Source organism: Aphidius gifuensis, linkage group LG3 (genome assembly GCF_014905175.1).
Source record: "Aphidius gifuensis isolate YNYX2018 linkage group LG3, ASM1490517v1, whole genome shotgun sequence".
NCBI lineage: Eukaryota > Metazoa > Arthropoda > Insecta > Hymenoptera > Braconidae > Aphidius > Aphidius gifuensis.
Window position 1 is genome coordinate 4,031,551 of NC_057790.1, and position 16,705 is coordinate 4,048,255.

A 16,705-nucleotide genomic window follows, 5' to 3' on the forward strand; every position below is an offset into this window, starting at 1 on the left:
AGCCAACAGACGAAAGTGAGTAAGTGATGTCCAGACTGAGTTGAATGACTTTTTAAATAAACGCTTAAAAACATGACTAGACAAATCTAGATACAGAAAAGAAAAAAAACGAAAAAAAAAATTGAGAAATTTACAACGAAAAAATATATATATAGGTGTAATATAAATTCTCATTTTCAGTACTCGTAAAATTCGTATCCGGTGGTATTGTTAGAGCTATCAATTTCATTGTGTTGTTTATATCGAAAAATTGTGAATGTGACTGAACAATCACAGTGATTGGATGTGTCATTCTATAAGTATATACATTTTATCTTCAAATGCAATTTTTTTTTATTCATATTTATTTTTAAAAGTGTCAATATTTTATTTCATCATTTTTAAAATTTTTTATTCTTTAAATATCTTATATAAAAAATATGGGATATATTTAAATTGTCCTTGACTTTTTATTTGATTAAAAAAAAAAAAAACAAAATAAACTTGTATAAATAGTTAAACACTTGTATGAAAAAATGTTTCTTTTTTTTTTAATTTTGACATAAATAACTTAATAAAAATTTGAAATAACAAACAAATGAATAACATGTAAATTTTTATATGAGAAATATTTTTTAAGTCTTATTTTATTTTCAATTTTAGAGAATAAAAAAAAAAATTGTAATTCATCAATATATCAGAGTAAACGCTCCATGCATAAATTTATTTTTTCAATGGAATATTTAAATGTCTAAGATATATTTAATAGGCATGAGAAAATAATCAGTGATTTAACATTTGCGGCAATCATCAAATGCAATATATCACTGTTAGAAAAAATAAAAAACGTTTGACCTACTGCATCCAATTTTACATAATAAATAGATATATTTAAAATTTATTTTTCCTATTATAAACATAGTCATCAGCCAGTATAAATAAATACCGTTTAAAAAGTAAATAATAATTTTTTTAAATCAAATGAAAAATAAAATTTTCCACTAATTATATAAATTAAAAAGTTAATTTGGTATAATTTTATAAATAAAATGAGATTGCAATGATCAAAATGAAATTGTAAATGATCGATTGACAAGTGGTCATTTGAGTTTGAACTTTTTCTCTCTTTGAATAGAAGTTTCAGATGGTATCGTACTGTTATTTGGTATCATTTATTAAAAAAGCTCTACACTACCGACCAACGATTAATTGAAAAAAAAAAAAAATTCAAAACGAAGTTGAATTCGTAAATTTATTTATAAAAAAAATAAAATATTTTCTATTTATATTTATAAATAAAATATAATTCAAATTAAAAAAGTTCAAATCATTTTATTATTCTAATAATTAAATGAAAATTTTTCAATATTTAAATAAATTAATATTATTTATCAATTAATATTTTCAAATTTACTGTAAAAAATCCATTGTATTTTTGTTTATTTTATTGTTATATTTAATACTTAATATTTATAGACATACAGGAGGTGGTTATTTACAATGATTATGAAACATAATTTTAACTTGGACATTTATCATGACTTTAAATGATTGATGATGGCCATTTATACAACGACTCATGTATTTTGTTAGTGCATCGAATTTACACAGAGACTCAGAATATTTTGACTCTCTCTATACAGTAAATACATCACTGTTTCTACACATTAAAAATTTCTATATACTTAGCCTATTAAATATGAAAAATAAAATAAATAAAAAAAAAACAAACAATAATTAATAATAAAAAAATAATATTAACCTTCAACTATATACAGTCATCAGTTATATATTTATAAATAAAATATTTATCATTTAATATTGATTAAGCATTGTGTTTTCAAAAAAAAAAAATTGAAAAAAACAAAAAGAATTATAATGATACTTCAAATGTAATTAAAAACAGTAATGAATTTTATTTTTTTTATTAATAATAAACTTGATACGTACTCTAATTTTTTTTTTTTTATTTTGTTCATTGCCCTGAGGTGTATATATATGCGGTATCCGGCCTTTTGTGCGCCCAGTTCTTGTCAGGACAAGTTTGTCTTATTTATTTTATTTATTTTTTTTCGGCATTACCAATGCTTGGATAGATACTACCGGACTTTTCCGTGAATGGTTCGTAGCATAAGCAAAAGATAAAGTGACTGAATCTGTCATTTCCAGTTACCTCGAATGGTCTCCTCCTATATAATGTCGTGTGCATAGATATAAGAATAACCGTATAAGCTCATCATCCAATTAAACGCGAATTCATAAGATTTATTTTTTTTTTTTTTTCATCGATATTGTATTTTATCAATATGTCATATGATATTTAACTTTTTGTTGTTTTTTTTTATTATATTTACGGTATGTATATTTAAAAGAAAATAAAAAAATTGTCTTGGAATTCATGATTGTCGTTCAGTCGCTTATTGAATTGGAATTTATGGTATTTATTTGGCGCCGTTGATAAACACAAGAATACATCGTTATTCGTTCTAAGAATACTATTTATTAATCTGTGAAATTTTTGATATTTAAAAAAATATTTATTTCTAATTTATACTATTTAAATATAAGTGTATGAAATTATTTCTATCACATGAAAAAAATAAATAATCTATTATTAAAAAAAAGCCAAAAGTACTCAGCACAAAAACATGTGGTATTCAAAACAACCATGATATTTGAATTTCTTGTCTCATATAAATTTTATTTTATTTTTGCAGACGAGGATGTACTACATTATAAAACCCAACACCAGTGAATCCATTAGGACCAAAAATAAAAAAATAAAAATAAATAAATCTATATTTTTACAAAATAAAAAATAACATGACATATTTATGAAATTTTTTAAATAATTTACAAACTTCATGACAATCATTAAATACTTTTTAAAGTAAGTTCAATATTTTATTTAAAATTTTTTACTATTAATTAATTAAAAAATAATCAAATTAATTAATTTAATTTCTTTCAAATTTACTAATTTGCTTTTGGGGTCTTTTAGTTAATAAATTTAATTAAAAAATTATTAAATACTATGTAATACTATTAAAATACTTTAATTATTAATTTTTTTTTAAATTAATAATTTCTATAAATTATTATAATATTTGAATCACGGTGATTTTCGAGAGCCAACCCATCGAGTCCGTACATATTCGGACTTGTTTTCCTGAATTTATTTAGTAACAAGTATTTCGTCTAGCTTATCTCATCAGGCTGCTCATCGAATAAATAAAAAAAAGTAAAAAAAAAATACAAAGTATTGGGCAATCAATCAAACGTAATTTCTAATAAATATATAAACAAAATAGAAAAATATAATTAAATAAATAAAAATGATTTCTTTTAATTTTTCTATATCTATTGATGATTGGAAGAAAAAAAAAAAATTATGTATTGAATTAAAATTATGGTAGAAATATCATCTATCCTTTTACCATTAAATTATATATATATTTTTTTTTTTTTCAGTGTAGTGTCTGAGATGTTGTTGACTGCCACTGGTTCTCCCTTCATCATTCGTTGCGCTGATTCCTCCCGGGAGTTGTATGTTATCCTGTTTGTGTACACGTACATATAGGTATATATCATCAATTTTATATATCTATATATATATGTACATACAGCATATAATGTTTAAAGATGACGCGCCGACGCAACAACACTCCATGTCTAGTGTTGCTGAATAACTCGGCACGTTGTGTGCTTTGAACTATCATATTTCCCGCTCACTCTAGTTTTACTCTTGATATATATATATATATTGTGAAAATGCTGGAAAATCAGACAGTCTAATGCTTACAGCATTCCAATGATGATTTACTTCTATTTCGTTGTCAGCATTAAATTGTTAATTCATGTGCGACATTTGATATCATTTTTAACTTAATTATAATTTATATTTTACAATTTTAGATTGATTCTATAAAATATATGACAATTTAAATTTAATATAATATTCAATTTTTTATAGTGGAAAATTATATTTATTAAATTTAATTGTATATTTATTTTTAACGTCTTTCACGAGATGCCAATTACAGGACAATTTAGAAGCTGTTTTTTCGAAATTAACAACAGTAATTGTGTTAACACGTTAAACTGGATTTTCATGAATCACAAAAATATTTTTTACTCAAAATAATAATGTTATTTTTTAATTTATTATTAAATAAATAATTTTTAATATTTATTTAATCATAAAAATTTTGATGATATATTTATCAATTTATTTATTATTAAATCTAAAATTATTTTGCTTTGAATAATTAATTTTTTAATATAAACCCACATTTATATATTTTTTAAAGAAAAAAAAAACTTGATGTTTAATGAAAAAGTAGTTTAAAAAGTTTGAATAATTATCATTTATAAAAGCTTAGGTTTAAATGAGGCTTATCTTGAAAAAAAAACTGGTATATTATACTTTACCAAAAATATAAATAATTTACATTAATATTTTTCAAGTATAGTGATAAAAATAATTATGCTAAATATCGCAAGTAAAATAATGAAAAAATTAAATAGAAAAAAAAAAAATAGTAATAATTTACCTGCAGTATGAAGGGGTTGATGATGAAACTTGATGGTAGCCGGAAGTGTGAGGGTTGCTGGAACTGAAAGTTGGACACCGGAACCAAGAAGATGAACCAGTGTACCAACCACCGCGATAACCCAACCCCAACCACCTTCCGGATAATAATGTCTACACAAAAGTTTTCTTGCTTGGACTTGAGGACTGACATTATGAATAATTTTTTGATTTTTAATTTTTTCATTTTTATCATCAATAATATGAATTTTTTCAACAATTTTATTATTTATTTTTTCATGGGTACATTGATTTGTTTTTGTACCCAATAATGGCCAAGAAAATGCACGAGATATTGACATTACCAAATTCAAGTCACAAACATTTTTTTTTTTAAATTTTTTATAAACAATTTATTTATTTTCTTTTTTTGTAGATTTAATCGTTTTGAGATTTTTTTTTTTAATTCAATTTTATGATGATTATCATTGTATATATTTTAATTAAAGTACTGAATATTTTTAAATTCTCACATTGCATACCAAATTGTCAACGTTTTCATGCTATAAATTTTGAGGGCCCGCTTGCAACTTTCAGAATAAATTGCTATAAATTATATACACAATTTTTCAGTAAGTGTCGTTTGCAAAATTTTTAATTTTTATCGAATTCCCCCCTTTTTTTTCTCCAACAATACACAATTTTTTATTGTCAATATTTTTAATATAATAATATGAAAATTTATTTGTCTTTTTTTTTTTTTTTTTTGATTTCCATATACTTGTGAACAAACTAAAAATTATCTGACATTGTTTGAGTAATAGTTACCGACAATTATGATAAATAAACACACAAGATAAATATAAGTGTCAGTGAATTTTATTGTATAGCATCAAGCTCATGTTGGAAATATGCCAGACTGACAAAATACACTTCACCAGTTATTTTCTAAGTCAATGAAACAAGTAAATAATTCTCACGTCTTTGCAATTTTATCATCTCACTTTTTCAAATTTAATCAACTAAACGCCATAATGAAATAAATGAAAAAAAAAAATTAAATTAAATAAATAGCTTCAATTATTTATCAAGATAAAAAAAAATAATAATCATGAAATTTCCACGTGATAATATTACAAGACAATTAACATTTAATTAATTAATTAAAATTTAAAAATTAATTAAAAATAAATGTAAAAAATATATAATATACTTAATGATTGTTAATGAATTTTTTTTTCTTTAGATATTATTTTCTTTTTGCTAATGAAAAATGAATTTTATAATACAAAACGGAAGCAAGAGCAAGTTGTGTATACCGCGAGGCCGCGAAGTACGCGCGATTTCACAGACTGATGCCAGACTCACCATGAAACTCACCTACTACAACTGCGCCAAGAAATGTCTCAGTGTATAAAGTTGCACATATATTTACACGTATCACATGCATTTTGTCTATACTTTACTCAGTTTCTATATACAACAGAATCACCTAGTTTCTTGAGATAATAAAAGACAAGTAAATAGAAACATAAGAAAAAATAAAATATATTTATTTATACAAAATAAAATTTCAAATAATGAAATTTATTTGTACTGAATAACAATGAATACATCAGCACATCTATTCTCCATCACAATGTTGCTATAAATTACACTAATGATTCGTATCAATCGATTTGCCAAGAATATTCAATTTTATTCGACAAGTAAAATACTTATGCAAATTTTTTTAAATAATATATGACAATATAATGTAAAAATATTTTAAAAGAAAATAAATAAAAATTTAACTCGAATAAAATTTTAAAATAGTGAAGAAAGTGACAAGATTTATGACATTGGAAAACAAATGATCAAACTGAAAGACCGATGCCAACAGATTACAGAGTAATTTTTTTTACTTTACGAAATTTATATTCTCACTTCATATTTTTTCGTCTTATTTTACTGGAATTTTTATTTTTTCCATGTGTCTTTACATAATTTATATATGCTTCATTGTTTTATTTTTAAATAATAACTTGAATTTTTTTGTTTGAACTAATTTGGAATATAAAAATTTTTCTTATATCTTTAATTTGATGAATCAATAAATGTATAATTGCAAAACTATATATGCCATAATTATTTGGCAGCTGTGACAATTGATGAACATAGCTGTTGGTTATGGACTTGTACGAGAAATTTGCAAAGTCGTAAATGAAAAGTTCACAGTGATGGCACTGAGTTGTTATAATTTATGACAGTCTTAAAATCCAACGCGCAATATGTGTGTTTTAAATGTGAATGATTTCAATAAAAATAAAAGATTTTTTTGTCGAAAAAAAAAATGATACTTAACCCAATTGAGCTTGTAAAATTTATTTATTAAAAAATAATTATGAAGCATGAGATGTTTATATATTTAACATGTTAATTTTGAGCTTTTGAATTATATTTTTATTTATAATATAAATTTTTTTTAATGGTTACTGATAATTTAAAAATATCATGAATCGTATTTTAAAAAAATTATTGTCATCAACACTTATTTTTAATGTCATCTTAAATATATACATATATATATAACTTCCGGCCTACTAAAATGGAATAACGAAAGAGTTGTGAAGTATATAAAAAGTTATAGTAAAAGTCGTGAAACGTAAAAACTTAACAAAGACACTTTTTCCTAAAGAAACAGCTTCGAATGGTTTTTTAATGGCTCTTAATATTTTCAACAGTGAATTTAAAATTAAAAAAAAAAAAAAAAGTATTATTAACAGAGCATATTTTCCCTCTATAAAACGTCTGCTCATACAATGAACAAAAATAAATTAAAAAGACATTTAAAATTTGTTGATTTGTAGAAATTGCATTGAGTAAATAAAAAATAAAATTATGATGATGGGGTTTTTTATAAATTATTTTCAAACAATTGTTTTATTATTATCATTTGTTTGAGTCTAGAATGCAATGAATTATTTTCCTTTTTTTTCATATATCTAGGTCAATCAAAATTGTAAGTTACAATGGCATTGTAGATAATTGAAACTTTTTATAATAACAAGTAAAAAATTGTACGAGTTCAAAGCTATTCATGCGCTTCTGAGTTAATAGACAAGCTTCTGTTCCAATTATGCTACTTGCTCGTATTATTATATATATATATTTTTTTTTTACAATTCAGTACAACTAGTAGACAAGGAGAAATAAAAGACAGATAGACGACAGTAAAAGAAATGAGGTTATTCTCCAAGGAATTCAACAAGAGAAGCTCATCTAAAATCAAATGAACCGACAGCTAAATACTCCTTTGTTTGACTAACACAAATGTACAGTAGTGGAGCACAAAGTCAAGCGACTGAATTCAAACAGATCAGTCAATATGAAAGACAAATAAATTCGTACATTGATTAATAGCAAATTCAATTAAATTTTTATTATTAACGTGTGACATTAAAATTTATAAAAAATATCAAATAAAATTTAATAATTACAAGTTAAACTATATCGTTAATGATATGTTTAATTGAAAATTATTATCTTTATATATCATAGAATCAAAAGTCAAGTGATTGAGATTTAATTACAATGAGGAATTGCTTTGGCATCAACACAACGACGTGAAATGGGCCAATAAGCCTCGCCTTCGTTGCACTTATGAAGATAGCCTTCGATGAGTCCTTTGTTCAAAAAACATTTGTAAAATACATCACTGCATCCATTTACATCATGAGGATGATGGCCAACGCTTGGGCATAAAATGTTTTCACTGACAGTAAGCTGAAATTTAAAAATTTATTATATATTTAAATTAGAGTACAGTGGATTTAGAGAAGTCACTATTATTTGATAACATAAACTTACAGATTGCACGTATTGATCAGTTGTTTGACTGGACAAGTCTTCATTAGCCACGGCGCCATTACAAGGATCACTGACTTGATGAGGTGGTAAACATTGAATTTTTTTTGTATCATAAATAGTATTGACTGGACATCTTAAGACTGTGATACTGTAGTCAAGTTCCATTGTAGTTGTGCATTGATAGAAAAGATTACAGTACTTTGGATGACGGCGGAAACCAGTTGGACAAACCAAAGGAATTTGTTCTCCTGTCAAGTCACCCAGAGGACATGATACTTGAGGTACACTGGAATTTTGTTGGCTTGGAAATTCTGAGCTTTTTGAATCTTGTGATTCGCTTTCAGGTGAATCAGCTTCTTCAGGTTCACTAGAACTTGAAGATTCTTCAGACCAGGACGTTTCAGTTTCTGTAGATGTATTTGGGCTTTGTGTAATTTCTACTGAAGGCGTAATATTTTCTTCAGATTGATTTTTTGTAGATGGTTCAGCTGAGCTTGGTGTACTGTCAACAACAGATGGCTTGGTTTCTTCAGACTCACTTGAGCTCAAAGAATTTTCTGTTACAGGTACAATAGCTTCTCTTGATTCGTCATCCGCGGGTTTTTTACTCGGGCTCGGTGTAATTTCAGACACAGATGGTTTAGATTCTTCAGATTCAATTGAACTTTGTGTAGTTTCAGATACAGTGGGTTTAGATTCTACGGATTCAGTTGGGCTTGAAGTGATTTCTGATACAGACGATTCGGATTCTACAGTTTCAGCAGGGATTGGTGTATGTTCCGATACAGAGGGTTGGACTTCTTTAGATTCAACTGGACTTGGTGTGTGTTCTGATACAGAGGATTGAACTTCTTCAGATTCAACTGGGCTTGGTGTGTGTTCCGATACAGAGGGTTGAACTTCTCCAGATTGAGCTGGGCTTGGTGTATTTTCAGGTACAGATGGTTGAGCTTCTTCAGATTCAGCAGGGGTTGGTGTATTTTCAGGTACAGATGGTTGAACTTCTCCAGATTGAGCTGGGCTTGGTGTATTTTCAGGTACAGATGGTTGAGCTTCTTCAGATTCAGCAGGGCTTGAAGTATTTCCAGATGCAGGCGGTTGAGCTTCTTCAGATTCTTTTACATCTGATAGAACGTCTGGGCTCGGTGTAATTTCAGATACAGATGGTTGAAGTTCTCCAGATTCAGCTGGGCTTGGTGTATTTTCAGGTACAGGTGGTTGAGCTTCTGTTGACTCTTTTTCATCTGATGAGTCATCTGAGCTGGGTGTATTTTCTGTAGCGGTTGGTTGATTTTCTTCAGATTTTTTTTCATCTGATAAGACGTCTGGACTGGATGTATTTTCTATCAAAGATGGCGGAGCTTCTGTAGATTCGGGTAGGTTCGGTGTAATTTCAGAACCAGGTGATTTTGATTCTATAGATTCAGCTGAGCTTGGCGAATTAGTGCTTGGTTGAGCCGCAGATGGTTGAGTTTCTTCGAATTCAGCTGGCTCTGAAGTATTTCCAGAAACAGAAGGTTGAGATTCCTCAGATTCTCTCTCATCTGATGATATGTCTGGACTGGGTGTACTTTCTATTACAGTCGGTGGAACTTCTTCAGATTTAGCTGAGCTCGGTGTATTTTCAGATGCAGATGGTTGAGCTTCTTCAGATTCTTTTTCATCTGACGATATGTCTGGATTGGGTGTAATTTCTATGACAGATGGTTGACTCTCTCCAAAATTAGCTGGGCTGGATGTATTTTCGGGTGCAGATTGTTCAGCTTTTTCAGATTGATCTGTGCTCGGTGTGTTTTCAGGTGCAGATGGTTGAGCTTCTTGAGATTTTTTCTCATCTGATGAGACATCCTGACTAGGTGTACTTTCTATTACAGATGGTTCAGGTCCTTCAGAATTAGCTGGGCTTGGTGTATTTTCAGATGTAGACGGTTGAGCTTCTTCAGAATCTTGCTTATCTAATAAGACGTCTGGATTTGGTGTATTTTCTATTACAGATGGTTGAGATTCTCCAGATTCCTTGTCATCGACTGAGATGTTTGGGCTGGGTGTATTCAGAGATTCAGGTGACGCAACTTCTTCAGATTCTGCTGGGCTTGGTGTATTTTCCCATATGGATGGCTGAGATTCTCTAGATTCATTGTCATCGAGTGAGTCGCTCGGTGTATCTTTAGACACAGAATCTTGAGATTCATCAGATCTTTTTTCATCAGAAGCAGCGTTTGGACTGGGCGTATTTTCAGATATAGATGGTTGAGCTTCTGCAGATTCGTTTTCATTTGCTGCAGCGTTTGGGCTTTGTGTGTTTTCAGATTCAAACGACTCAGATTCTTCAGATTGATTTTTATCTGCTGAGACGTTTAAACTTGGTTCATTTTCAATAACAGGTAGTTGATCATCTCCTGATTTAGGTTCAACTGATGAGACGTCTGGGCTAGGTATATTTTCTATTACAGATGCTTGAGCTTCTTCGGACTCTGCTGGGCTCGATTTATTGTCTGGTATAGATGTTTGAGCTTCTTCAAATTCATGCACGTTTGAGTTGGGTGTATTTTCTACAATAGCTGGTTGAGGTTCTAGAGAATCGGATAAGCTAGGTGTATTTTCAGTTATAGACTGTTCAGACTCTTCAGATTGATTATTGTCTGTTGAGACGTTTGGATTTGCAGTATTTTCTAATACAGATGTTTGAGTTTCATTTTCATCGGAGGTGGCGTTTGAGCTTGGAGTGTTCTCAGATACAGACGCATCAGTTCTTTCATTTTGATTATCATCTATAGAGACGTTTTCGCTTGATTTATTTTCAGATACAGGTGGTTGAGCTTCTTCAGATTCAGCAGGGCTCAGTGTATTTTCAGATGCAGATGTTTGAGCTTCTGTTGACTCTTTTTTATCTGTTGAGACGTCTGGGCTCAGTGTAATTTCAGATACAGATGGTTGAACTTCTTCAGATTCAAGTGGGCTTGGTGTGTCTTCAGATGCAGACGGCTGGGCTTCTTCAGATTTTTTCTCATCTGATAAGACGTCTGGGCCGGGTGTGATTTCTATAGCGGATGGCTGAGGTTCATTATATTCAGCTGGGCTTGATGTATTTTCAGATATAGACGATTCTTGAGATTGATTTTTCGCAGATGGTTCATCTGAGCTTGGTGAATTTTCTGTAACAGATGATTGAGCTTCTTCAGATTCATGCTCACCTGATAATACGTCTGGACTGGGTGTAATTTCTATCCCAGACACTTGCGGTTCTTCAGAATTTGCTGGGCTGGGTGTATTTTCAGATACAGGTGATTGAGATTCTTCAAATTGATTTTCATCTGTTGAGACGTTTGGATTCGGTGTATTTTCAGATACGGATCGTGAAGCTTCTTCAGATTCAGCTGGATTTGGTGTATTTTCAGATGCAGATGATTGAACTTCTTCAGATTTTTTCTCATCTGATGAAACGTCTGGGCTTGGCATAATTTCAGATACAGATGGTTGAGCTTCTCCAGATTCAGCAGGGCTGGGTGTAATTTCGGATGCAGACGGTTGGGCTTCTTCAGATTTTTTCTCATCTGATGAGACGTCAGGTTTCGATGTATTTTCTATAGCAGATGGCTGAGGTTCTCCAGATCCAGCTGTGCTCGGTGTATTCTCAGATATAGACGATTCAGATTCAGATTCTTCAGATGAATTTTTCGCTGATAGTTCATCTGGGCTAGGTAATTTTTCTGAAACAGATGGTTGAGCTTTTCCAGATTCATGCTCATCTGATGAGACGTCTGGACTGGGTGTATTTTCCGATACAGGTGATTCAGATTCTTCAGATTGATTTTTATCTGTTGAGACGTTTTGATTTGCTATATTTTCTGTTGCAGATTGTTGAGCTTCTTCAGATTCTTTCTCATCTGATGAGATGTCTGGACTGGGTGTATTTTCTATGACAGATGGTTGAGGTTCTCCAGAGTTAGCGGTGCTTGGTGTATCTTCTGATACAAATGGTGGAGCTTCTTCAGATTCAGCTGGGCTGGGTGTATTTTCTGGGTCAACCTCTTCAGGTTTATTTTCATCGGATAAGACGTCTGGACTAGGTGTATTTTCTATTAAAGATGGTTGAGGTTCTCCGGAATCACTAGGGCTGGGTGTATTTTCAGCTACAGACGTTTCAGATTCCTTAGATTGATTATTATCTATTGAGACGTTTAGGTTCGGTGTATTTTCCGATACTGATGGTTGAGCCTCTCCAGATTCAACTGGACTTGGCGTATTCTCAGATACAATCGATTCAGATTGATTTTTTACAGACGGCTCAGTTACGCCTGGTGTATCTTCTGATACAGATGATTTAGTCTGTCCAGATTCAGTCGGACTTGAAATGTTTTCAGCTGCAGATGGTTTGGTATTTCCAGGTTCATTCGTTGCGTTTTCAATAGTTTTAAATTCAGACGGATTTCCATTATCCGATCTTTGTTCACTTTGTTCTTGTTTCTCTTCAATTTTGTTTTTTTTAGATCTTCCAATATCGCTCACTTCATCAGTTGAAGGTTGTGAAGTTTGTTCCGTCACGGTCGTCAATATGCTGGAAGAGCTTGTTGTTACTTCTTCCTTAATTTTACATTCTTCACGAGTCGTTGCTGAACGAGACACACATGTCTTACGTTGTGGCTCAAAGACTTTATCGTTTGGACATTTGTATGGACCTACTAGTATCCATGCTTTTTTAGTATCTGTCGTACACAAATAATAAGATTCACAGTCATTTTTATTTTCTATTAATCCTTGTTTTTCACATACTGGTGATTCGTCATTTGATATATTTATGTTGCGACTATCCATGCATTCTGGTCGTTGAGATGTGCTTGGTTTAACACACAAATTTTTTCGATACTTTGAAAATACTAATCCATCACGACAATCTTTTATTGTATGTTCAATGTCACCTGTTTCGCGATCTCGCGTACATACCAAATATTTACTACACTCTTTTTCTATTTCAAAAACTCCTTCAGATGGACAAACAGTATTGACGGTTTCATTCTCTGAAAAAAATATAGATCTTCATTAAATACTCTGTTTTTATTTACCTCGTATATTTATGCTACACTGTACTTACTTTTTTTGTCAAAATATCTGGCATTTGTACACTGTGAAATAATGCTCACAACAACAATTATTTTCCACATTTTTTTTATGTTATAACTAGCATTACTAATTGTTCCAATATTTATTTATAGATATCCTTGTTTCACTGTATTAAATTTTTTATAAAATGATAATTCCCAATAAAAAAATATCAACCTCTCTATTGTGTGAATAATTTAATTTTTCTTTATTCCATCTACACACGAATCAATAATGTTATTTATTTCACATCTAGCAAAGCCCACTTATTAATCTGGACTCTTGTTTTATAGTATTTTCAATACCAATTTATAGACTACGCTCATCGTCTCACGTATAAATATAATTATTTAATGATTATTTTTACACTTGTATAAATAAATTAAGAAAAGTTAATCAAATGTTAAATTCAATAAAATTTACAAAGTCAATTATGCATATTTAAATATACATAAATTTTCAAGATCATATACACCAAATGTCATGACATTCATACGTTTTCGATGAAAAAATAACATACATCTGTGATCACATGTAGTGATAAATAAAATTTTGATAAAAAATAGTATTTGTTCTGTTTACATTTTTATTTCAGTAAGAAAAACTATTGACTTAACTGTAATTTTTTTAGGCACCTTATAATATATCTCAATTATTAAAAACGTTTTTTTTTTCTACATCATATAATTATCAGTATTTAATCACGTGAATAACCAAGGTCATTCAATTTTAACCACGTGAAAGCAATGCACAAATATTCTCGTTATACAAATAGAATGAATTTTCGTTTCATGATAAAATAAATATATATTATATTTCTAAAAGAAAAATATATTAAAATTTTTGTAGTCAACTAAAAATTAATTAATTATATGCATGAATTTTTTGCGAACGACATCACGTACGTACATCAAATTTTATTATTGTTTAAATTTATCAAAGTGGCAGTATGTATGAAACTATATTCAACATTTTACTTCAAGTCGACAAGGTAGAAATGGTAGATAGAGCTTTAAGTAGTCATGTCGTTTTTGTACCAACAGTAGCTCAGTCAATGCACAAGAAGAAAAAAAAAAACACCTCATGTCTCAATCGATTTCCCACTGATATATTATATGTACAAAACAAATATTTCTCTATTATCAATAATAGTTTATAAATCTTTGTTTATGATTTTTTATTTTAAATTTGTATTTAGTAATTTAAAGTTGAAAAGCAATGAAAATTATTTTCAACTCAAGCTTCAGGCATTAATGTCAGACTTACTTGATTATATACGTACTATATATTTTTTTTTTCAAATACTTTTGCACTTTACGATCATTATCATTATGGGGCGAGGTCTGTCTCGATAATAAATACGTCAAGTGAAACATTTAAGTGCCAGTATATATATTTGCAAGAAATACCGGATGCCAATAGTCCATTACAAGTAGCAATACCAAGAAGTAAAAATTGATTCTCATTTTTTATACCATCAAATATCAAAAAGTCGTTTTTAAAAAGTTATTTAAAAAAAAAATGTTTATTATATTTAATTAAAATATTCACAGATGTTGACTATTTATTTTTACCACAAAGACATTCTTTCCAAAATAATTATTTGATTTTGAAATTGTTATAATTTGAAACGTGGTTTGAATAAGGTACGATACTATATTAGACTATCTGTTTTTAGGTCAAGGCCATGGAAAATCAGATTATCTTATAATTGTAATATTAAGATTGGCTGTTAAGTAGACTTTTCGATTTTCTTAAATAAATTTTATCAAGTATTTTTATCAAAGCTTTTAACATAAAAAAATATGTATAAATTTAAGGCATCTGTGTTGATTAATTCAACTCAAATAAACCTACAACAGCTATTATGTATTTACACTTAAAACAGTATACTTAATAATTAAAAATTATAATAATACAAGTCGTAATAATATTTCAATAGCAGTTATATATATTGATAAAAAAATTTAAACAACTTGTAACCTTGAATATATTTGTTCCATATTAATTCAGTATTTTATTTTCAAGAAAATTATATAAAAATATACATTTTTTATTAGTTGAAATCAATAGGTAATTTATCATTCTGTCATTTGGAAAAATAAATATGTTTAGTATTATTTTTAATACGTATTTTTTGACATATTTATCAATTTACGTGTAGCATGTGCTACTTAATTTAAATATCAATGAGATCAATTTTTTTATTCATTTGTTATAAAATATTTATAATTTTTTTTATACCACAAGAGTTGAAATAATTTTTTTTTTTATCACTGTAAAATTTAACTAAATGCTAAGTAGTATGAAATGTTTTATGTCAGACTGTCACATCTAAGTATTTGACTATTTAAACTAAAAAAAAAAATTAAATATATATTCTTTTATTTACTACTATAAAAGACATATTAGTTTATAATTAAAATCAGCTATTTTTAGGTATAATTTTAAAAATACAAATAACAAACATAAAACATTTTCCATGAACAGATTTATTTATTAGTTTTTTTTTTTTCATTTTTCCTTGTTTGTCTAGTGATTAATGGTGCTAGCCAGGGGGTAAAGTGTTTTTATTTTTATGTGTTTTGTGCTTGATGTTTTTTGGTATAATAAACGTTTCTTGTCACAGATATGGAGAAATGAAATGATCATACCTATACTACCTGTTTTTTTATATTTTTATTATTTTTTTTGTTTATTTTTTTACTGTATATCCTTGCCGGATATTAAACATTTTATGCAAAGTCTTGGCAATGACACGAGATTTAGAGAGCAATTTAGTGATACTGAAATAAAAAAATAAAATAACACAAGCTATATATTTTCATTCATCAATATTATTTTTTATGATATTTTTTTAATAAATCCACAAATGGACAAGTATATTTTCATTTTATTTTTTTTTATATTTGTGGTCATTTTTATTAATTTATTTTATTAGCTGTGTTATGAACTGACATATATCTATAAAGTGTATACAAGCTCGATGGCAACATACAGCCAACTGTGCAATTTATATATAATAGTGAAAATTTATATAACTGCTAGATGATTGTAAGGAATAATGTCATACAAAATTTCAAGTAAGTATCAAAACAGAGTTTGGCACAAATTGTGGGGAAACACGTAAATCACAATGTGTTCACAGTTATACTACTCTGTATTTAATAATTCTGTTAAATTTATATGGATTTTTGCCAACTTCACTTTGATACAGTGACGTTAAATTTTTTTTTCTAATAATAA

The 16,705-nt window shown here is 28.5% G+C and overlaps 2 protein-coding genes and 1 long non-coding RNA gene across 7 annotated transcripts in view; 1 reads left to right on the forward strand and 2 right to left on the reverse strand.

Annotated features, from left to right (window-relative positions):
• LOC122851545 overlaps positions 1–8,126 on the forward strand; it is a 44,037-nt gene extending 35,911 nt beyond the window's left edge. For 2 of the 3 annotated variants that reach the window (XR_006373693.1, XR_006373694.1), the window contains exons 5-6: positions 2,697–2,869; positions 3,451–4,067. This is a non-coding gene — a long non-coding RNA (uncharacterized LOC122851545). Of the gene's footprint in view, positions 1–2,696; positions 2,870–3,450; positions 4,068–8,050 lie in introns of those variants that run through there. The other variant, XR_006373695.1, reaches the window with a different exon arrangement.
• The window catches only part of LOC122851540 (monocarboxylate transporter 2), a 69,479-nt gene that overhangs the window by 51,732 nt on the left and 1,042 nt on the right, over positions 1–16,705 (reverse strand). Inside the window, exon 1 of one of the 3 annotated variants that reach the window (XM_044150829.1) lies at positions 4,533–5,210. The exons of the other annotated variants lie outside the window; for them this stretch is intronic. Within the exon in view, the coding sequence (XP_044006764.1) occupies positions 4,533–4,872 (340 nt within the window). The 5' untranslated portion in view covers positions 4,873–5,210. Of the gene's footprint in view, positions 1–4,532; positions 5,211–16,705 lie in introns of those variants that run through there. 3 annotated transcript variants of the gene reach the window in all.
• Positions 7,913–13,779, reverse strand: LOC122851539 (cell surface glycoprotein 1-like). The gene is made up of 3 exons (XM_044150826.1): positions 13,452–13,779; positions 8,360–13,377; positions 7,913–8,275 (listed from the first exon to the last, which is right to left on the reverse strand). The coding sequence occupies exons 1-3, from the start codon at positions 13,519–13,521 to the stop codon at positions 8,075–8,077; spliced, it is 5,289 nt and encodes a 1,762-aa protein (XP_044006761.1). The 5' UTR covers positions 13,522–13,779; the 3' UTR covers positions 7,913–8,074.

What these genes read in the sequence shown, in the direction of transcription:
- LOC122851539 (XM_044150826.1), bottom strand. Translation starts at nt 13,521, where the DNA reads ATGTGGAAAATAATTGTTGTTGTGAGCATTATTTCACAGTGTACAAAT. An exon ending in CAGATATTTTGACAAAAAAA is followed by an intron (nt 13,378 to 13,451) that starts GTAAGTACAGTG and finishes TATTTTTTTCAG; the next exon opens with AGAATGAAACCGTCAATACT. An exon ending in CTGATCAATACGTGCAATCT is followed by an intron (nt 8,276 to 8,359) that starts GTAAGTTTATGT and finishes TTTAAATTTCAG; the next exon opens with CTTACTGTCAGTGAAAACAT.